Below are 22743 nucleotides of genomic sequence, written 5' to 3' on the forward strand. Positions count from 1 at the left end.
CGGGTGGAGCAGTCTGGTGGGGACCTGATGGGCCTGCTCCACTGTAGAGGAGGAGGAGGAGAAGGTTGCATTAGGAAATAAGTCCTTCACCCACTGCTCTACAAAGGTATCATGATCCTGATGTGTCTCAGTCCGTTGTCCAGATCGTCAGATTTCACCTTCCACAGGTTAGCAGTACGTTTCGGTGAAACAGCAGCATCAGGTAATGGAAGGACCTCAATGGTAAACATGGCATACACAGTATCTAAGATTGTGCTTTGTCTTGCCGCAGGAGACCAAGGTCTATCTTTACCTGCTCTAGCATGCTCGTCAAGGACATTTTACAAGCAGTTATCGCTGTAAGTAGTTCTGCCTCATCAGGAGGCAAATCAGCAGAAGAGTCTGCGCCATCTCGCTTTCCAGCATGGGTAAATGACTGGCTTTTTTTTTGCCAGATTGACCCTGTGTTGAGCTCATAGTGGATCGTGAAGATCCAGATCTAGTTCGTTGTTGAGGCAGGTAAAGTGAATCCAGAAAGAGGTCAGGATACTGAATAGACAGACTCAGAGTGGAGCTAAAAACATCTTGTGTCTGCTCAGCTTGGTAGTCAGGTCATGCCGCCCACCCAGTGTCATTTTAAGCTAAGATTTCTCTGAAACAACAAGTAAATTATAGTGTCTCAGGATGACACTCTCTGTACCTGTTTTATGCTGCCTGCTGTTTGGACAGTATAGCACAAGTGCCAAACTCATACAACAGTAGCTAAACACGTAATAGGTAAATTGGTTTAGTTGTTACATACTATGGGAAATACAATAACTATCTACTAAACTCTCACATCTGATGAGCTATTTTCATTTTCTAGATCTTCCGAAGGCCCAGCTTGTTCTTCTAAAGTCGCCCTTGTTCGATAGTTATGCTGTCCAGCTTGTTGCCTTTTTGCATCCCCAGCTTCCAATAATGGCTCATGAGAATGGTCCTATAGCCGGGGAAAAAAATAAAAAGACAACATAAAACTGTGTGGTAATTAAAGTGCTTAGTTGGCACCAATATTAGACTAAATATACTATTACACTGCATCTCTTTTTAGAAACACATCAATTAACATGAAATCTCATTTACACAGTGCAGCTTTTCAGAACTACATCATAACACTTTGCTGAGACTTTTACCTCAATAAAAGAATATTGTAGCATACAAAATTAACGGGGTATGGCGCAGGCTCCCAACTCAAGCACGCGCCATACCGGCTGTCCCTCAGCTGATTCTTGTAGCTGCGGGCCGGCGTTCATAGCAGACATATGGAGATTGCCGCGGTCCGCTATTAGCCCTTTAGATCGCCACTGTCAAAGCTGACAGCATTGTCTAAAAGGGACATTTCAACACTCCCTGGTGGTCCACTGTAGTGGATCCCTGGTGGTCCAGTGGGGTGGATCGCCCACACATATTAAACCCCTTCCTTATTAAAAGTTTAACACACACCCCTTTTCCCAAATTCCATATAAAAACATACATATGTGGTAATATAAACCGCACAGTCAATGGCCTATATGTAAAAAAAAAAAAAAAAAAACACAATTGCGTATTTTTGGGTCACTTTGTATACTCTAAAAAATTAGCCCTCATACCACCCAGTATATGGAAAAAAGTTATAGAGGTCAGAAAAGAAAATTTTAAACCTACTAATTTTCATGCAAGAAGTTGTAATTTTTTTACAGAAGTAAAACAAACTACAGAAGATGAGGTGCAAATTATACCGAAAAGTGCGCTGCGTAGAAACGGAAGCCCCCAAAAGTTACAAAATGCTGTTTTGTTTCAATTTAGCGCCACAAATATTTTTCTGGTTTCGCCATAGATTTTGTGGTAAATTTATTGATGTCATTACAAAGTAAAATTTATGGCGCAAAAAACAAGCCCTCATATGAGTCTGTGTTATGATTATTAGAAGGTGAGGAGGAAAAAGACCAAAGTGCAAAAAAACTGTGGTCCTTAACCCCTTAAGGACTCAGCCCTTTTTCACCTTAAGGACTCAGCCGTTTTTTGAAATTCTGACCACTGTCACTTTAAACATTAATAACTCTGGAATGCTTTTACTTATCATTCTGATTCCGAGATTGTTTTTTCGTGACATATTCTACTTTAACATAGTGGTAAAATTTTGTGGTAACTTGCAGCCTTTCTTGGTGAAAAATCCCCAAATTTGATGAAAAAAATGAAAATTTAGCATTTTTCTAACTTTGAAGCTCTCTGCTTGTAAGGAAAATGGATATTCAAAATAATATTTTTTTTTGGTTAACATATACAATATGTATACTTTATGTTTGCATCATAAAGTTGACATGTTTTTACTTTTGGAAGACACCAGAGGGCTTCAAAGTTCAGTAGCAATTTTTCAATTTTTCACAAAATTTTCAAACTCGATATTTTTCAAGGACCATTTCAGGTTTGAAGTGGATTTGAAGGGTCTTCATATTAGAAATACCCCACAAATGACCCCATTATAAAAAGTACACCCCCCAAAGTATTCAAAATGACATTCAGTAAGTGTGTTAACCCTTTAGGTGTTTCACAGGAATAGCAGCAAAGTGAAGGAGAAAATTCAAAATCTTCATTTTTTACACTCGCATGTTCTTGTAGACCCAATTTTTGAATTTTTGCAAGTGGTAAAAGGAGAAAATTTTTACTTGTATTTGTAGCCCAATTTCTCTCGAGTAAGCACATACCTCATATGTCTATGTTAATTGTTCGACGGGCGCAGTAGAGGGCTCAGAAGGGAAGGAGCTACAAGGGGATTTTGGAGAGAACATTTTTCTGAAATTGTTTTTGGGGGACATGTCACCTTTAGGAAGCCCCTGGGGTGCCTAAACAGCAAAAAAAAAACACATGGCATACCATTTTGGAAACTAGACCCCTAGGGGAACGTAACAAGGGGTAAAGTGAACCTTAATACCCCACAGGGGTTTCATGACTTTGACATATGTAAAAAAAATATATATATTTTTACCTAAAATGCTTGGTTTCCCAAAAATTTTACATTTTTACAAAGGGTTAAAGCAGAAAATACCCCCCAAAATTTGAAGCCCAATTTCTCCCGATTCAGAAAACACCCCATATGGGAGTGAAAAGTGCTCTGCTGGCGCACTACAGGTCTCAGAAGAGAAGGAGTCACATTTGGCTTTTTGGAAGCAAATTTTGCTCTGGGGGCATGCCGCATTTAGGAAGCCCCTATGGTGCAAGGACAGCAAAAAAAAAAACACATGGCATACCATTTTGGAAACTAGACCCCTTGGGGAACGTAACAAGGGGTAAAGTGAACCTTAATACCCCACAGGGGTTTCACGACTTTGGCATATGTAAAAAAAATATATATTTTTTTACCTAAAATGCTTGGTTTCCCAAAAATTTGACATTTTTACAAAGGGTTAAAGCAGAAAATACCCCCCAAAATTTGAAGTCCAATTTCTCCAGATTCAGAAAACACCCCATATGGGAGTGAAAAGTGCTCTGCTGGCGCACTACAGGTCTCAGAAGAGAAGGAGTCACATTTGGCTTTTTGGAAGCAAATTTTGCTCTGGGGGCATGCCGCATTTAGGAAGCCCCTATGGTGCCAGGACAGCAAAAAAAAAAACACATGGCATACCATTTTGGAAACTAGACCCCTTGGGGAACGTAACAAGGGGTAAAGTGAACCTTAATACCCCACAGGGGTTTCACGACTTTGGCATATGTAAAAAAAATATATATATTTTTACCTAAAATGCTTGGTTTCCCAAAAATTTTACATTTTTACAAAGGGTTAAAGCAGAAAATACCCCCCAAAATTTGAAGCCCAATTTCTCCAGATTCAGAAAACACCCCATATGGGGGTGAAAAGTGCTCTGCTGGCGCACTACAGGTCTCAGAAGAGAAGGAGTCACATTTGGCTTTTTGGAAGCAAATTTTGCTCTGGGGGCATGCCGCATTTAGGAAGCCCCTATGGTGCCAGGACAGCAAAAAAATAACACCACATGGCATTACATTTTGGAAACTAGACCCCTCGGGGAACGTAACAAGGGGTAAAGTTAGACTTAACTCCTCACAGGTTTTTTGAACAGTATGTCATAAAAGTGAAAAATTGAATTTTTAACACTAAAACGATGGTGTTACTCCAAATTTTTCATTTTCACAAGGGGTAATAGGAGAAAAAGGCCCCCAAAATCTATAGCCCCATTTCACCCGAGTCACTTGTGGGGGGTTTCCACTGCCCTGGCATAATGGGGGCCTTGCAAACAGAACATGCCTCCATTCCAGCTAAATCCACTATCCAAAAAGCCCAGTGGTGCTCCTTTCCTTCTGAGACCTGTAGTGCGCCAGCAGAGCACTTTACATCGGCATATGGGGTATTTCCATATTTGGGAGAAATTGTATTTCAAATTTTGGGGTGCTTTTTACTCTTTTTTCCCTTGTGATAATGAAAAATTTGGGGCTACAGCAACAGGTTAGCGGAAAAAGTAATTTTTTGTTTATTTTCACTGCCGCTGTTCCAAAAATCTGTCAGACACCTGTAAGGTCCTAATGCTCACTGCACCCCTTGTTACGTTCCTTGAAGGGTGTAGTTTCCAAAATGGGGTCACATGTGGGTGTTTTTTTGGGGGGAGTTTGTCAGAAAAGCTACAACTATTAGCCAATCCTGTAAAAATCACCAATTTAGGCCTAAAATGTACATGGTGTGCTCTCATTCCTGAGCCTTGTTGTGCACCCGCTGAGCACTTTACATACACATATGGGGTATTTCTGTACTGGGGAGAAAATGTTTTACAAATTTGGGGGGTCTTTTTCTTCTTTTACCTCTTGTGAAACGTAAAAGTATGCTGGTATAGCCCCAACTTTTCGTTTTCACAAAAGGTAAAAGTAGAAAAAGCCCCCCAAAAATTGTGAAGCAATTTCTCCCGTGGACAGAAATACCCCATATGTGGTCCTAAACTGTTGCCAAGCACATGCAACAGGACTCAGGAGTGAGAGAGTGCCATGCACATTTGTGGCTTAAAGGGGTATTCCAGGGTCTGGTAGGTTATTTTAACCTATTTCCATATTATCCCCTATCCAAAGGATAGGGGATAAGATGAATGATCGCCGGGGTTGCGCCACTGTGGACCCCTGCGATCTTGGCACAGCCTTTGGCATAGTTTGCTGGTGCTGCTTCTGGGACGGGGTGTGACACTGACATCACGTCAGGCCCCCTCCATTAATTTCTATGGGAGGGGGGGCGTGACAGCCATCTGGGAAGTTGCACCCGGCAGTCACGCCCCCTTCCATGGAAGTGAATGGTGGGGGCCAGACGTGACATCAGTGTCACGCCCCGTCCCGGAAGCAGCGATTACAAACTATGCCGGGCGCTGCGCCAAGATAGCAGGGGTCCCTAGCGGCGGGACCCCTGCGATCATTCATCTTATCCCCTATCCTTTGGATAGGGGATAAGATGAAAATAGGTTAAAATAACCTTCCAGACCCCGGAATACCCCTTTAAATTAGTGATTTACATAGGGGTGGCTGATAGTTGCAGAGTTTTACTTACATGCGGTGTACCAAAACACCGCAGTTAGTAAATCTCCGTCTATGTCAGTGTTTCCCAACTTGGGTGCCTCCAGCTGTTGCAAAACGGTGACTCCTAGCATGTTGGGAGTTATAGTTTTGCAATAGCTGTGGGCAACCTGGTTGGGAAACACTGCCCTACTGTGTTGATCCAGAGGAAGGCAAAAAACCCCTTGAGGCGGATGCCAATTTGCCTCCAGGGGAAAAAATTCCTTCCCGACTCCAAATATGGCAATCAGAATAAATCCCTGGATCAACGTTCTTGGGACTTTTGGGGGATTATTACAACCAGGGACTGGAATGTCCCTGTGTTGCCAATGCGTCGGAAAATCGCTGTACATAGCCGCGGTCCCAGGCTCCTGTACAACGTCACCAATGCATTGGAAAAGAACAAAAAAGTGGTGTACAACGCCGCATGGCTCGTGTGCAACGCACTTAAATTTGGGGAAGAATAAAAATGGGGCAAGTCATAAATACTCCACAGACGTGTGATACGCCTTGAAGCATTCTTTGATGCAGAGGCCTGGTTTTTCAGGACAGGTGTCACACTGGAAAATGGAGTCCTTTCTTTTCCCTTTTTTAGCACAAACTCGGCATCTTTTCTGCGACCGTCCCTTTTTTCCAGTGGGGGGGACCTCTCCTGGAAAATGTTGCCCTGGTACAATACGCGGGCCTACAGTTCCAGAGGTACTTGGGCCCGCTCCTTCCTGGTCACCAAAGATCAGGGTCTTGATCACTACCTCCTGGAACTGCAGGAATGTCCCTGCGTTGCCTGCGCTGCGGAATAGTACAAAAGCGTTGTACAATGCCGTCTGGACCATGTACAATGCTATTTTTTTGTACCATCTTCTGGTCTTGCGCATGGCGTTATATGGGGTGAGGACTTGATCTGAGAGATGAACTCCTCCCATATACTGATTGTACCCCAGGACACAATCCGGTTTGAGGACCGTATTAGTGGTACCTCGTACAGTGACAGGGGTGCTGCCATTACCGTGAATGGTGGTCAGCATAAGGACATCCCTCTTGTCCTTATATCTGACCAACAGAAGATTTTCACTAGTAACGGACCTATATTCACCCCTAGGGATCGGTGGTAGATTTGTTGGAAGGCCTCGCTGACTTTTCCGCACAGTGCCACAAGCAGCAGTGGCTCTGGCGGAAAGAGACTTGAAGAGGGGGATGCTTGTATAAAAGTTATCCACGTATAAGTGGTAACCTTTATCAAGCAGTGGGTACATCAGTTCCCACACAATTTTCCCACTAACTCCCAGGATGGGGGGGCATTCTGGGGGTTCAATGCGGGAATCCTTCCCTTCGTACACCCTAAATCTGTAAGTGTACCCTGAGGTACTCTCACAGAGCTTGTATAATTTCACGCCATACCTTGCCCTTTTACTGGGAATGTACTGACGGAAATGCAGTCTACCTTTGAAGCTAATAAGGGACTCGTCAATGGCCACCTGCTTTTGGGGGACATATGCCTCTGCAAATTTTTTACTGAAATGATGATATGTGGGATCATTTCGGGACGGGCACGTTGCATTATCAACATAATGCAAACATTTGAGGACAGCCTCAAAGCGTGGCCGTGTCATGGCCATACTGTAGAGGGGAGTGTGATACAGAACATCCTCACTCCAGTATTGCCTAATAGACGGCTTTTTGACCAGGCCCATATGCAGCATGAGGCCCCAAAATGTCCTAATCTCAGCTGCATTGGTGGGGGTCCATCTGTCGGGCCTAGCCAAAAAAGCATTGGGATGCTGGGCCACAAACTGTTCGGCATACAAGTTTGTTTGCGCCACCATCAAATTGACAAAGTCCTCACTGAAAAAAAACGTAAAAAAGTCCATTTCAGTGAGGCCTGTGGTGTCAATTTGGATTCCTGGGCGGCCAGAAAACCCAGGAATCAGTGGCGCATAATCGTCTGGAACTGGGGTCCAGACGTGGTCACCTATAGGGGGGCCAGGGAAACTTGTACGGTGGACAGGGAACACCGTACGGGGGCCAGGGCTACTAGTTTGGGGAGCCTCCCCCGGCATTGCCCGGGGCAAGCGCCGCCGCCGCCTGGGGGGTTCATCTTCACTGGATGATGAGGAAGAGGAAGAAAAAAGGAAGGTAGGGTCTTCCTCTTCCCCATCACTGACGGATTCGGAGTCAGAGGCAAGCATGGCGTATGCCTCCTCCGCCGAAAACATGGACCCTCTACGGGACATTATAATTTTTTTGGGGGGGACGGGATGGGACAGGGGGGCGATTCGGGGGGTGTGTAAGTGTGCGTGTGTGTAAATGTAGTGTTTTCACTAACTTTATTTGTGAATAGTGTAATAGTGTATTGTAGTGTAGTGCTTGCACAACAGTAGGGTGCGGTCTGGCCACACAGTGTAGAACTGCGACTGTTGGCACGGACCGCAAAAAAGAAGGAAAAAAAACTGCAAGAAAAGAAAAAGCAAAAAAAAAAAGGAAAAAAAGGAAAGAAATGAGAAAATTACAAAAAACACTGCACCCACCAAACAGATGGGTGCAGGCTGCTACTGCAAATGCTCTGATGGGTCACACAGACCCACAGAGCAGTGCAGGTGCAGAACAGCCCTGTACACTAACTGTCCCTGCCTGCTCTACAGCTCACCCTCACTTACCAACGAGCTGCCGCACAGAGCAGATGGGCTCCGTCGGGCTCCGCCACTCGCTGCCCGATCTCCCGCCGGGAATCGCCGCTAATAGGTACCCGCCGCAGATCTTCTTTACCGCGCAGTGCCCGGGGAGAGCTGCCGCACAGAGCAGATGGTCTCCTCCAGGCTCCGCCGCGCACCGCCCGGTCTCCCTCTGATCGCCGCCGCTGATCGCCGCCGTTGACCCGCAGATCTTCAGGTGCCCGCCGCTGCCGCCGCTGAACTTCTTCCCCGCGCTGTGCCCGAACTCGAGTGAGCGGGCAAAGCGCAGGGAGGAGATATTCAAACACCGCAGAGCGCTGCGATTGGCCGGACCGGCCTGAGCCGGCCATTCGCAGCGATCGGAGGGGGTGGCTATCCTTCCACCTCCCTCCTTTAGTGAGCGGTGATTGGAGCTGTGTCGGACAGCTCCAATTACCGCGATTTTATCCACTCCGGGGTCATCGGGAGGTCGCAATGTCCCCAGATCGCCGTGATAAGATAGTATGAATGTTCTGTCCAATCACGGCGATCGCCGTTACAGGAGGGGATTAAGTCCCCCCTAGGCATTGTGTGAAGATGCCTGCTGTTAGAAAACAGCAGGCATTTTCACAGAATAACGCTGTCGGGTTCCGCTGTGGCATAAAACAGCTTGGACGTAAATGTACGTCCTGGTGCGTTAAGTACCACCTCACCAGGACGTACATTTACGTCCTGCGTCCTTAAGGGGTTAAGCAAGATCGTAATCCAGCTCACATATTCATGGCTCACTACAGTGCGGACAGTGTAGGAGCACACTTGAAAACACAGAAAAGAGTAAAATGTCCAGCGCAGATTTAATTCGATCATTACAGATAGAAGCAAAGGCAATGACATGTTTCAGGTGCGGTGCACCCATAGTTGTAACATGCCATTTCCAGTACCCCTTCCCATTTTTATGCAACAGAAGCTGTTTTTGGTATAGTTTTCTGAAAAGGCTAGGCACCAATACCATCACTCTTAAGAATCCACTTAAAGGGGTTATCCAAGATAATAAAGTGTTAAAGATAATTTCTTTAAAAGACTGCTCCCTGTCTGTCTCCAGGTTGGGTGTGGTTCTGCAGCTCTGTTCCACTGACTTAAATGGAGCCAAGTTGTAATACCACAATAATATCCAAACCCCACACCTAGATGCTACTGCAGGTGGGGGGTGCAAAACCCTTTTCATAGCATCCTCCCTAAAACTTCACTTTTATTTCCATTGCATGTTAAAACGTTTTTGGGGGTAAACAGAACAGTTTAAAAACCCAGCTGATCTTGTCCAACTGATATAATGTATTACTATTTGGTATTCCAAATCATGTATCTCCTGTGCCTGCAGTGCTACAGGATCTATATTGTTGACACTCAGCTGTATCTAAAAACCAAACAACCAATGCATTGGGGAGGCATTGGTTGTATGGTTTTTAGATACAGCTGAGTGTCAACAATATAGATCCTGTAGCACTGCAGGCACAGGAGATACATGATTTGGAATACCAAATAGTAATACATTATATCAGTTGGACAAGATCAGCTGGGTTTTTAAACTGTTCTGTTTACCCCCAAAAACATTTGAACATGCAATGGAAATAAAAGTGAAGTTTTAGGGAGGGTGCTTTGAAAAGGGTTTTGCACCCCCACCTGGAGTAGCATCTAGGTGTGGGGTTTGGATATTATTGTGGTTTATAGTACCCTAGCACAACTCCTGGGGCATTTGTTTGTTTGAAGTTGTAATACCACACCCAAAGTGGGGACAGACGCTTTAAAGATTTGGCTCATAGAAAACACATCAAAAGCCGTAACAAGATATGAAGCCAATCTGATTAGAACCCAGAAAGCTGATTATTATAAGGATGACATGCTGAAAAAAAAACTAAAAACAAAAACATTGCGTTGCTGCAAATTGTATTCCTATAATCAATTTAAATGCTTCAACTGTAGTATTTAATCAGAAATATATTTAAAAAAGAATAAATAACTCATTTATAAGTCTCTGACTTTTCACAATTGGTTGTTTTAGTAGTTCAGATGTAAAGATCATGGTTCAAAGCTCCAAAGTTGATAATACAGAAGTACTCTGCTAAGGCCAATTCCATGTTCCTACAATGTTATAATTTCAGCAAAATTTTCAGACTAGAGCAACTTACCTTTGTGCTAGGGACTGCTTTATTTTCCCGAACAGTGTTATTTGTAAGGGATTTCCTTTTCTCCTCTGCTTTGTAAAGATGTATTTCCTCTTCTCCTTTTGCGGTTCTCCATTCCTCCTGTTTGCTAAGGACATAATTGGGAGAATTATATATTTACCTAAAAATACAATACAGATTTATCAAATCCTATGCAGAGGAAAGTTGACCTTGCTTATAACAACCAAATTTCTAATTTAATTTTTAAAAAGCTACTGAAAAATAAAAAAAGAATAGTCAGAATACAGACAAATAAAACACAATCTTTTCATTTTAAAAGGAAAACTGTCATCCTGTTCACCCACACTAAACCCAATACAGTGGGTTATAGTGTGGGTGAACAGGAGACTGACGAGGGGTCACTGACTCTTATACATACCTTCACTCTGGAGATATGCCCCACCGAAGATACGCTTCTATCTCCTCTGAGTTGCGAGCTGGAGGTGTGCCCCGCCGGCTCAATTTGAATATTCATTGAAGTTGGTACTGTGAGCACTCAGTCGGCACAGCACTCACGTGACCAGCAACAATGAATATTCATATTGAGCTGTGGGCCCACCTCCAGCGCGCAATTCACTGAAGATGGATATTCGGATATTCGGAGGGACAGATCTCCATAGTGAAGGTGTGAGGCTGCAGAGAAAGCAAGAGACACTGCAGGGGGAATACGGCAGTCTAGAGTGGAAAAAGCAAATAACTGTGCCAGTGTCAAGATAGATATTCAGGTACCCTTTCAGGTGCTTTAGTAACCTCACATAGGAACTCCAGACTATGGTGGCAAAGAAAGGAACGAATGACAGACAGAACAACAAATGCAGTCCAGAAGACTGTTTTCCATGCGTCGACAGGGAGGTACAACTGGTGTTGCAGCCTTTACTGTACCCCCTCTATTAATAAAAAAGGTAAGGAAAATCAATCACCACCAAAAAAGAGAAAAATAGCTAAAATAGAAGATTCTGCAGACCTGTTAACAGGTCATGTCTGACTATTGTAAACTGAGCTAAAACTTGTTAGTTATTTGCCAACAGCCTATAGGAGGAGTATGGTCTTTTTCCCAACATGGAGCTGTGTACCTCTATGACACTCATGAGAACTAGTATAAAATTAAATTCTATGGGCAACAAAATTCTGCTCCGTTGCTCCAGATTTGATGACACCCCCCCCCCCCCCCCTCCATCATTATATATCTATACCTTTCCTTTTACATCATATACACAAGAACTTTTTTTTAAGTGATATAAACAAGCTTTTACCTGGCAACTCCAGGTGGAAGCTCTGGGACCACAACTCTACGACTCCAAGCTACAAGGTCACGTTCAGTAGCCATTTCACTTCTCGGTGCATTGCTGTGCATCTGTCGAACACCCTCAATCTGGCCACTGCGTCGTAAGCCAATATTTGGTGGTGAATGAACTTCAGAGTTCGAATTTACTAAAGTAGTGAAGTATAAATTAGGCACTTTTAGAATGTGACATACGTCATGACAGTCTGTTTTAAGATTATTCCTTGCACTGCAGCATCAGAAACATCTATTTAAGTCCTTAATGACGCAGGATATAATTACGTCCTGCGCCGGCTCCCACGATATAACGCGGGGTCACGCGGTGACCCCGCATCATATCGGATTGGTCCTGGCAGACATCAATGGCCGGGACCCGCGGCTAATACAGGACATCACCGATCGCGGTGATGCCCTGTATTAACCCTTCAGACGCGGCGATCAAAGTTGACCGCCGCGTCTGAAGAGAAACTGAAAAGTATCCCGGCAGCTCAGTCGGGCTGTTCGGGACTGCCGCGATGAAATGAAATTGCGGCGTCCCGAACAGCTTACAGGACACCGGGAGGATCCCTATCTGCCTCCTCTGTGTCCGATCGGCGAATGACTGCTTCATGCCCGAGATCCAGGCAGGAGCAATCAATCGCTGATAACACTGATCAATGGCATGTTAATACATGCCAGTGATCAGTGTAAAAGATCAGTGTGTGCAGAGTTATAGCCCCCAATGGAGGCTATAACACTGCAAAAAAATGAAGTGGGAAAAAAAGTGTTAATAAATGTGATTTAACCCCTTCCCTCATAAAAAATTTAAAAAAAAAGGAGATTTTTTTAGACTTACCGTAAAATCTCTTTCTCAAAAGGATCCATTGGGGGACACAGAACCTTAGGTATATGCTGCTGCCTCTAGGAGGCTTGACACTATGGTAACCAAAAAGTCGGCTCCTCCCAGCAGGATATACCCGCCTCCAGGCCACTGAGCAATTCAGTTTTAGTCACAGAGCAATAGGAGGAGAACGACAAGTCAAAGGGAAAACCATGAACTGTCCAAGAACCAGAAGAAAAATTAACTGAACACACCCTCGGACAGATAACCGAAAAGGACGGGAGCTGTGTCCCCCAATGGATCCTTCGAGAAAGAGATTTTAAGGTAAGTCTAAAAAAATCTCCTTTTCTCTATCGGCTCCATTGGGGGGGGGACACAACCTTGGGACGTACCAAAGCCGTCCCTTGGGTGGGCAGAGAAAAAGGGTCAGGCAGTCGGCTGTACCACCGCCGCCTGCAACACTTTACGGCCCAGACAAGCATCAGCCGATAGAACCTGGTAGAATCTCGAAAAAGTGTGCAAGGACGACTAGGTGGCCGCTTTGTAGATCTGCGAGGCCGAGGCCTTGTTTCGGAGAGCCCAGGATGCTCCCACAGGGCGGGTGGAATGAGCCAAAACCCTGAAGGGTGGGATCTTCCCCTTGCAGCGGTAAGCTTCCGAAATAGCACATCGGATCCACCGAGAAATGGTTGCCTTGGAATCAGGCTGTCCTTTTCGACGACCTTCCGTAAGGACGAAAAAAAGAATCGAACTGACGAAAGGAAGAGGTGACAGAAAGATAAGTCCAAACAGCCCGTACCACATCCAATTTGTGGAGTAAGCGCTCCCTGGGATGAGAAGGAGCGAGACAAAAGGACGGGAGGACGATGTCCTCATTAAGATGAAAAGCCGAAACGACCATAGGTAAGAAGGACGGATCTGGACGGAAAACAACCTTGTCTTGATGAACTATCAGGAAAGAAGAATGGCAGGAGAGAGCTGCCAGTTCAGATACTCTCCTAATGGAGGTAATGGCTATAAGAAAAGCCAGGATAGAAGGCGAAGGGGAACCTCCCTGAGAGGTTCAAAAGGTGCATCTTGGAGAGCGCCTAGAACCAAGTTCAAATTCCAAGGGGGAGAAGGGGACCGGTAAGGGGGGACAGTGTGTGCCACGCCCTGCAGAAAGGTCCGGACATGCTGAGCTGCGAGTGCCGCCCTGCAGGTTGATGTATGCCACAGCTGTGGCGTTGTCAGACTGGACACGGACAGGGTGGCCCTGAAGCAGGGACTCCCAATGTTTCAGGCAAAGATAAATCGCCCTCAATTCCAAGATGTTTATGGAAGGAAGGGCTACTTGGGGAGGCCAGAGGCCTTGAATCGTCTGATCCCTGAAAACACCCCCACCCCCCAGCCTGGCATCTGTCGCGACCACCTGCCAGTGGAGGGGAAGGAACGAACGCCTCTGAAGAAGAAAGGGGGGAATGGAGCCACCAGCGCAGAGACCGACTGGTCCGAAGAGGGTGAACAATCTTCCGATCGAGAGAGAGAGAGAGAGACAGGAGACCTGTCCCACCGGGAAAGAATCTCCAGCTGAAGAGGACAGTAATGAAACTGTGCAAAGGGTACGGCCTCCATTCGACCCAGGACTTCCATGCAAGTACGGATGGTGACCGGGGATGGTATCCGGAGGGAGCGGACTCCCGACAAGAGGGCCAGATGTTTGTCCGGCGGAAGGCGAATGCGAGCCGAGGCAGAGTCGAACTGAAGCCCCAAGAAGATCAGAGGCTGGGTGGGGGAGAGAACTGACTTGTCTCGCTTGACCATCCACCCAAAGCGACATAAGGTCTGAAGCGTGAGGCTCACACTCTCCAGAGCCTGGACTCCGGTGGAGGTCGTGATGAGGAGGTCGTCCAAGTAGGGTATCACTGATACCCCTCTTGACCATAACAGAGCTACCACAGGAGCCAGAATCATGGTAAAAACTCGTGGCGCTGTGGCCAGACCGAAGGGTAGAGCCACAAATTGATAATGACCTTCCGGAACCGCAAAGCGGAGATACCGCTAGTGTCCGGGAAAAATTGGAACGTGGAGGTAGGCATCCTTGATGTCCACTGAGGAAAGAAACTCCCCTTGATCCATTCGGAAATGGCAGAGAAGAATATGTTGGTTGAGACGTTTGAGATCCAGGATTGGTCACACAGAACCGCTTTTCTTGGGAACCATGAAAAGATTGGAATAGAAACCCCGAAAGCATTCCCTTGGAGGAACCGGGACAATGACACCCTGGGTGAGAAGGGACTGAATAGCCTCCTGAAATTTCCTCGCAAACGAGGGAGATCGGGGAGCACGTGACTGAAAAAACGATCCCTCGGAAGGGAGGCAAATTCTATTCGGTATCTGTTGGACACCATGTCCCTGACCCAGGAGTCCTGAATGTGTGTGGTCCAAACGTCTCGAAAGAGCAAGAGGCGACCTCCCACCCGAGAAAAAGCTGCGGGTGGGGGCATCCCTTCATGCAGAAGTGGGTTTGCGGGTGCCCGATTTGGCCGCAAAACGTCCGGAACGGTTCGTGTCCGACTTCCAAGAAGGACCAGCCTTGAAAAAGGGGGCCTTCTTTTCACGTGAAGGCGCCTGGCTGGACCCTTTAGAGGGGCCAGACGTCCGAAAGGACCGAAAGGAAGACTTTCTGCGGAAAGAAATGTTAGACTTGTTTTGAGGTAATAAGGAGCTCTTGCCACCTGACGCCTCAGAGATAATCTCATCCAGGCGTTTGCCGAAAAGACGGGAACGGGTGAAAGGAATTTCGGTGAGAGACTTCTTAGAAGCAGCATCCGCGTTCCAAGTTTTAAGCCAAATGGAACGACGGAGGGCCACTAGGTTACCGGTGGCTAAGGCAGTGCAGCGAACAGAGTGCAAGGAAGCAGAACAAAGAGAGTCCCCAGTTTTGGAACATTGGAGGGCCAGAGCAGACAGTTCTTCCGGGGGAGAACCCGAAAGAATGCCCTGACGGAGTTGGGAAAGCCAAACCGAAAGGGCCTTAGACACCCAGGTGGAGGTGAAGGCAGGGAGGCACCCGCTGCTTCAAAGGCATACTTCGCTAAGGATTCAACCTTTTTGTCTGCCAGATCCTTGAAGGCAGCTGCATCCGCCTGCGGCAAAGTAGTAGCTTTAGAGAAACCGGAGGAGGGAAACCAGAGGATCCACCGGCGAAGAGGAAGTCAATTTGTAGCCAAGGTCCTTGGCGAAAGGATATCGCGCTTGAACTTTCTTCAGTCCCTGAAACTTCTTCTCAGGGTGCTTCCAGGCAGATTCTAGAATGGCATCAAATTCAGCGTGAGAGCTGAACACTTTGGGTGCCGGTCGAGCACGATGAAAGGATACTTCTGGAACTGTGTCCGAAGTTCCTGGGTCCACTAGGTTAAAGGTGTCTCTTATGGCCATAACCAATGAGTTCACCGTGTCCACAGAGTCCGAACGGTCCTTTGAGTCAGAAGCCGAAATGGAAACCTCGTCCACCAGCTCTCCGGGAGAGTGCGAACGAGTGGAGGCGGCCCAAGAAGGGGGAGAATCTGACCCGATGCGTGGCTCAGGAGAGCCAGAGCGGTGACCCCGGGAACGTCCTCTGGAAGAGTGACGCGTGTGGCCTGAAGAAGCGGTCGGACGAGACCTGCCAGAGGAACACCCATGTCTGCCAGAAGACTCAGGGGATGAGTCAGAGGAGACACCCCTATGACGCTTATGTGAAGCATAGGGAGAAGGGGAACGGGACCTTCTAGAGGGCCGGTGAAGGGTAGACCTCTCCAAGGCAGTCACCACAGAACAAGAGACCTGTGCCAAGTCGGATATAGACTGGGAGAGGGAGGAAACCCAGGCTGTAGGGGTGGCCGAACCCGGGTCTGAAGGAGCACCTGGGTTAGAAATAACAGGGGGGTCTGGGGGAGCAGTGAAGCAGGCAGAACAAGTGGGTTCAGCAGAACCTGGCATTTTTGCAGAGCCGTTTTTACAAGTGTAATGGGTAACTAATGTTCCCGATATCTGCTTTGAAGGAGGAACAGTTCTGGGCACGGACATAGCTAAAAAATGAACAATCTCACCCAAGTCTTTGTACCAAGTCAGCTGCTGTGAGGAGAACTCCGCACTGTGGCTGTGAGGAGAGAGAAGAGACGCCGGCCAATTAGAAAGAAGAGGCCGGGTCAGAGGCAAGGGCGCTGTGATTGGCCCTCTGCACAGCCCCAAACGGCCTGGTGGGTGGAGCGAACGTCCGCCGGGCCGCCGAAGAATTACAGCGGGACTTAGAAATGGCGCCCGGTCCAAAACCCCGAGCACACACGCCGCCTTAGTGAGCACTCCTATGCGCCCGGGGAACGGAGCGGGCGAAGTGCCGTCGGCAGCCGCAACTGCCGAAAGTGAAAGTAAAAGGCGCACCCGCCCACAGAGAGAAGCCTGCGGCGCATACAGTAACACAATAGTCAAATAAAGTGCCCCTTACTGTGAACACACTGCCCCTTGTCACAACTGCTCCCCCAATAATAAAAAAGAATCCCCCTGCAGGGAAGAATAAGTATCCCATGGCCAGCCCCAGCTTAATAAAGACAGGTCCAAAAAAGCAGAGGGCCTCCAGCTGTTGCAAGACCTAGGGAAAGAAAACCTACTCACCTATGCTGAAGAACTTATTTAAAGAAGTCTTCAGAATGTAGTCTTCAGTCAGCATTTTCACCTGCAGCAAGCCAAGCTCATAGCGAGGCGAACAGTAAGATAGGGGGACCCGGACCCATGATGTACAACCCCAAGCGCAGACCATTGGCGAGAGGGGGTTAACAGTACATCCAAGATGCCTGCCACCTCTCACAATGGGGAAACAGTGAACCGTAGTTCATGAGTCCCCACCTGAAAACAGAAATAAACAGGAATAAAGCACTAACACATTCCCTAATCCTAAAAAATAAAAAATATGAGACCTGGTCTGGAGAACACCAGACCAGTGTCCACCTCCTTAAAACACTAAGCAAAAACTGAATTGCTCAGTGGCCTGGAGGCAGGTATATCCTGCTGGGAGGAGCCGACTTTTTGTTACCATAGTGTCAAGCCTCCTAGAGACAGCAGCATATACCCAAGGTTCTGTGTCCAATGGAGCCGATAGAGAAAGGAGATATTTTTTGTACTCATCGTAAAATCTCTCTCATAGCCTTCATTGGGGGACACCTTACTGATGGGTATATGCTCTTGCCACTAGGAGGCGCTGACACTAGGAAAAAAAACATCTGCTCTTCCCTGGCAGGATACACCCGCCCACTGGAAGTGAGGTAACCAGTTTTGTCACAAAGCAGTAGGAGAAGCCTACAAAGGACATGCCCAAAAGACCCTAGAAAAGAATCTCAAAGAAAAAACCCAACAACCAGATAGGATCATCCAGACGAAAAGTGAAGTGGGTGCGGTGTCCCCCAATGAAGGCTACGAGAAAAAGATTTTATGGTGAGCACAAAAAAAATCTCCTTTTCTCAATCGCTCTTCATTGGGGACACCTTACTGATGGGACGTACCAAAGCAGTCCCCAAGGGTGGGAAAAACAACCACCAGAGAAAAGGAATCAGTCCTGAGACCGAACTCACGTGTCCACAAGGCCTGCGGACGGGCCCCAGGCCAGAGAAAAACTAGGACCAGAAATTGGGCTCCAGAAAGATCCCCCGTCCAAGGACTAGAAAGAAACAAGAAAGGTCTGGTGCATGAGAACAAAGGCCTAAATAGCTGCAGACAAAATAACCCTTGTCCAAGGGGCCCACCATGAGTACCCAGACGGCAACTGTAGCCAGGCTGGTGCACTCCAGATGACAGGAAAGCCCTCAAATGCGGGAGGAATGAACCCTGAACGAAGAAAGAGCGGATCGCCCAGAAAAGGGGCATCCTGGGCACCAGAGAGACCGACATGGAAACTAGAGAGGTCTGATTCACCCGGAAGACAAACTCTTAAATCAAACAGCCAAGGAACAAGCGGAATATCCCGAAAGGGAACTGCCCAGAACACAGGAGTGTCCGACATGGGAAATGGAGGATCCTGGAAGACTCATACGTGAAAAGTAAGGATTTTTTTTGTATACTATACCGCCACATACTCATCCTCGAAGACTTCGACCAGCTAGGGCCACCTGCCTTAAACCAGCAAACAGGGGCAAATGGGGGACCTGGACCCAGGGTACACCACCAAGCGAGAAACAGATTTTACGGTAAGTATAATATATATAATATAATATAATATATATATATACACACACACAATACAGGAATATGGGTGCACTACTGTGGTAGATGTAAACAATACATTGGCTATCCCTCAACACTGATGTTAAAATTGAGACATTCGCCAGTGTATCCTTATATGAAGGACACACCAGAGCCCGCACACCAACGCCAAGGTTTCTCAAATTGGTGCGAGACCGAACGCTAATCCTACCTGTGCTTGATAAGCAAAACAGGGGCCAGTGGGCAATTACGGCAGCATTCGGTTGACTCACAACTTCCTCCCAGATACCCTCCAGCGTGACTGAGCACACATGCAATGGGAGGAGGGAGGCAAGCTGCAAGCCCCACCTGAGTTGGCTAATATGGGTGCCTGGCCTCACAGGTGCTACCTTAATGCTGCCTTTGTGTGTAAACTCCAAAATTAATGCGCCTTGAATATCTACAAGGCAGCATTAAGGTAGCACCTGTGAGGCCAGGCACCCATATTAGCCAACTCAGGTGGGGCTTGCAGCTTGCCTCCCTCCTCCCATTGCATGTGTGCTCAGTCACGCTGGAGGGTATCTGGGAGGAAGTTGTGAGTCAACCGAATGCTGCCGTAATTGCCCACTGGCCCCTGTTTTGCTTATCAAGCACAGGTAGGATTAGCGTTCGGTCTCGCACCAATTTGAGAAACCTTGGCGTTGGTGTGCGGGCTCTGGTGTGTCCTTCATATAAGGATACACTGGCGAATGTCTCAATTTTAACATCAGTGTTGAGGGATAGCCAATGTATTGTTTACATCTACCACAGTAGTGCACCCATATTCCTGTATTGTATTCTAATTGTTACACATCCACACCGTTTATCTGGTGTAGGATTCTATTGTGGCACTTGTAGTCCGCTGCAGGCATCCTCCATTGTATGCATTTTTATGCTGGGGATCGCCCTTAGCAACGGACTACAAGGGCAGGATCTGCTCCCCCAGAATAAATGCACAACCGCATTTGGGGTTGAGCACCTCCAGCCATTTGAGACCATGTTATTTGTTTGTGTGTATATATATATATATATATATATATATATATATATATATATATATTATTTTTTTTTTTTCTTCTCCTTTTCAGAGACCATGGGACGTCCCAAAGCAGTCCCTGGGGTGGGAAAAACAATCACCAGAGAAAGGGATGTCAGACCGGTGACTAAATCACAACCACTGGCAAGAGCCCACGGACGAAACCCTGGACCCTGAAGGAACAGGAGACCAGCAGGTAACCACCAAGCTGCACCAACAGACCATGTGGAGAGAGCAAGGACCCGGAAAGAAGGAACCTCCACAAGGGAGAGACTGAGGTCCGGAAGCCAATCGGAGTAGGCAAGAAACTGCCACTCTGAGACCCAGACTGGGACACACCATCCAGGATGGGAGGAAACGAGCTCCAGAGAGACGGGAAGACGCTGGTCTACAAAGGCTCGGACCAAAGTAAGAAGGGGAGCGACAAGGGTACCCCTGCATCAAGACCTGCCCGAACAGAGAGCAGGAAAAACACCACCAAGGGCCAGGAGAGAAAAATCCCGGAGAGGCCAGAAGGGAGAGCCCAGCAAGGCATCAGCCCCAATCAAAGGAGCCAGGCCGAAGAAAGAAAAAAAAATAAAAAATAAAAAAAGAGATGAAGCGACTGCTGGGCACACCCAACAAGAAGGCGAGAAGCATAACCCGCTGCCAGGTAGGCCACCACCCGCCAACACTCACAGACACAAGCAAGGAGTGAAGGGACAGGACAGACAGAAGCATGGGATCCACAGCGGACCCAGTAGGAAAGTCACCCCCGAGTAAGTGAAAAAGGCAAAGTAAGGAAGACTTAGAGGCACGTAAGGTCTTGGGGGCAGAAGGTCAATTAGGAAGATGGACAACCAAGCACAGAAATTTAAACAGCATTATTGAAAACCAAAAGAATATACTGCAATCTAGGGCCGTACCGAACCTCGGAAAAAATCAGGGCAGAAAGAAGGGGGAAACAAGGAAGAAGGCCCCTAAGAGTGCACAGACCACTCAAAATAGAACCATACAAGGACCGTCAGGTACCGCCACAGGAGCCGCCAATATTACCCTAGGAAAGGGTTAACACAAGAGTCAGGACAGCAACCGCTGTAGCTGCCTCAATGCCCACAGCACTCTGCTTAGGGAAAGGTAAAAACAATGGTCAGGATAGCAACCACAAAACCAGGCAGAGGAGAGAGGACGACCGTAAGAGGAATAGAAGGAGGAACCGCACAAAACAGTCCTTACCCCGTCAAGGAAGGGGGAGAGTGATAGCCGAAGGATTAAGAGAAGGCATCCCACAAAAACCATCAGTACAGCTGTTGCCGAAGTGGTAAGGTGTTGGCTGGAATCATTAAAAAGTCCATCAGTAGCCTGCCTCGAAAATGGCACAAAGTAATGACCTTATGAACATAGCCGGCATCCTACGAACGACCCCCCCCCCCCCCCTACGCCAAGGGGAATAGCAAGCCAAACATCCACAAGAGTGCCTCTTAGCATATGCAGGAACCCTGCAAAACACAGCACCTTGGAGGGAGTTAGTGCAATGGATATACAGTAGAAGAAGCATGTGCTCTGAGGAAAAGGCACCCCCCATAAGCATCCGTACTATATCAGCAGGATTTGAAACAGGGCCTCCAGCATCTAAGCTGGGTCTACCTGGCTCTTTACCCCCTAAGCCAGCACTTGCTCTTATAACCCCAACTGCGGAAGTGGCAAACATGACATGAGAATCCGGTGGTGGAGAAAGAGGAAACGCACCAACAGGTGCACAGGGGTAATCCTGTTAATACTATGAAGACCACAGAAGACCAAGGAAGGAGTAAAGAGATTGCTACATTAGAGGAAGGGCCACTGCATCCGACGGGACACCACATCCAGACACCTCCCACTGTAGTGGGGTACCAGGGCATCTGCCGCGGATGCGGCAGACAGTAAGCCCTCCATAGAGGCCGGAGATGGAACCTCAGTAGCAGATGTGACAGAGGCCATGCCATCCATGGAATATGAGAGGGCCCCCCACATCAGCAGAATCAGCCGCCCGGGTACTCCTGATTGTTAGTGGGGTGCCAGAATTCCAGCCAGGGGTGCGGCAGAAATATCACTCACCATGAGGGCCTCTTGCGTAAGCAGGGATACTTTGCCTGGTTACCAAACTGGAAGGGGGGTCCTGGAACTGCAGCAGAAGTCAAGAACACAGCGTGTGTGAAAACGGGACCACAAAATGGTTCGTGGTATGCTGTACAAAAAGAAACCGTGAAGTCTGATTAATGCACAGGGCGACAAGCCAGCATCAAAATCAGCCCCCATCCTCAAAATCCATATTATAAATGGTCCCCAGATAGTGGATGTGTCAGATAATAAACTGATAAAAGGATACTACACTTGATCTTAGCCAAAGGCCGAGAAGCGACTAAGTCCTAGAAGGTGACCGGTCTCAAAATGGGAAGTATTGCAAGGAAGCTTACAATTTCCCCCGTCACCACTAGAGGGCGCCTGAATGCAGCTCTAGCACAGAGCTGCAATACCTGAAAAGGGCACAGAAGGGCGCCCAAGGACAATAATTTTATTTATATTTTTTAAACAGAGCGGGAAGAGGGAAGCTCCCACAAGCGGCACAGGAAAAAAAAAACGTGCGCTGCAAACCACCTCCCCAGGCCTCCCTGACAGAGTCGAGGCCTGGGAATTGCCTGAAGCCTGGGGACTAAGTTGCAGCGTGGCCGGACGCTGTATCTAAAAGATAATACAGCAGCTTCCACCGCGATCGCCGTCCGGGCCAGTTCGGGGGATGGCGCGCCACAGCAGCTTCTGCCGCTACACTGACCATGCTGTATCCCCGATGGTCTCGCCGCCCCGTTGGTCAGGGAAGCAGCGGCCATACCAAAAAACAGCGGACACGGGGGCTGCCGAGCCAGGAAGTGGGGCAGGTGGTACACCAGCGCCACAAGTAAATTTGGGCCGTCGCGGCCCCACCCCCCCTGGCAGGAATAGAGGAA

The 22743-nt window shown here is 47.5% G+C and overlaps 1 protein-coding gene and 1 non-coding gene across 5 annotated transcripts in view; both read right to left on the minus strand.

The window, feature by feature from the left end:
- The window catches only part of PHIP (pleckstrin homology domain interacting protein), a 180265-nt gene that overhangs the window by 78848 nt on the left and 78674 nt on the right, over positions 1-22743 (minus strand). For all 4 annotated transcript variants that reach the window (XM_056565928.1, XM_056565929.1, XM_056565927.1 and 1 more), the window contains exons 19-21: positions 11662-11839; positions 10373-10496; positions 818-958 (exon numbers count right to left, since the gene is read on the minus strand). In XM_056565928.1, the coding sequence (XP_056421903.1) occupies positions 818-958; positions 10373-10496; positions 11662-11839 (443 nt within the window). The remainder of the gene's footprint in view (positions 1-817; positions 959-10372; positions 10497-11661; positions 11840-22743) is intronic.
- On the minus strand, positions 21979-22161 carry LOC130363425 (U2 spliceosomal RNA). The gene has a single exon (XR_008891834.1). It is a non-coding gene; the product is annotated as a U2 spliceosomal RNA (small nuclear RNA).

The sequence above is a fragment of the Hyla sarda genome, chromosome 3 (genome assembly GCF_029499605.1).
Source record: "Hyla sarda isolate aHylSar1 chromosome 3, aHylSar1.hap1, whole genome shotgun sequence".
NCBI lineage: Eukaryota > Metazoa > Chordata > Amphibia > Anura > Hylidae > Hyla > Hyla sarda.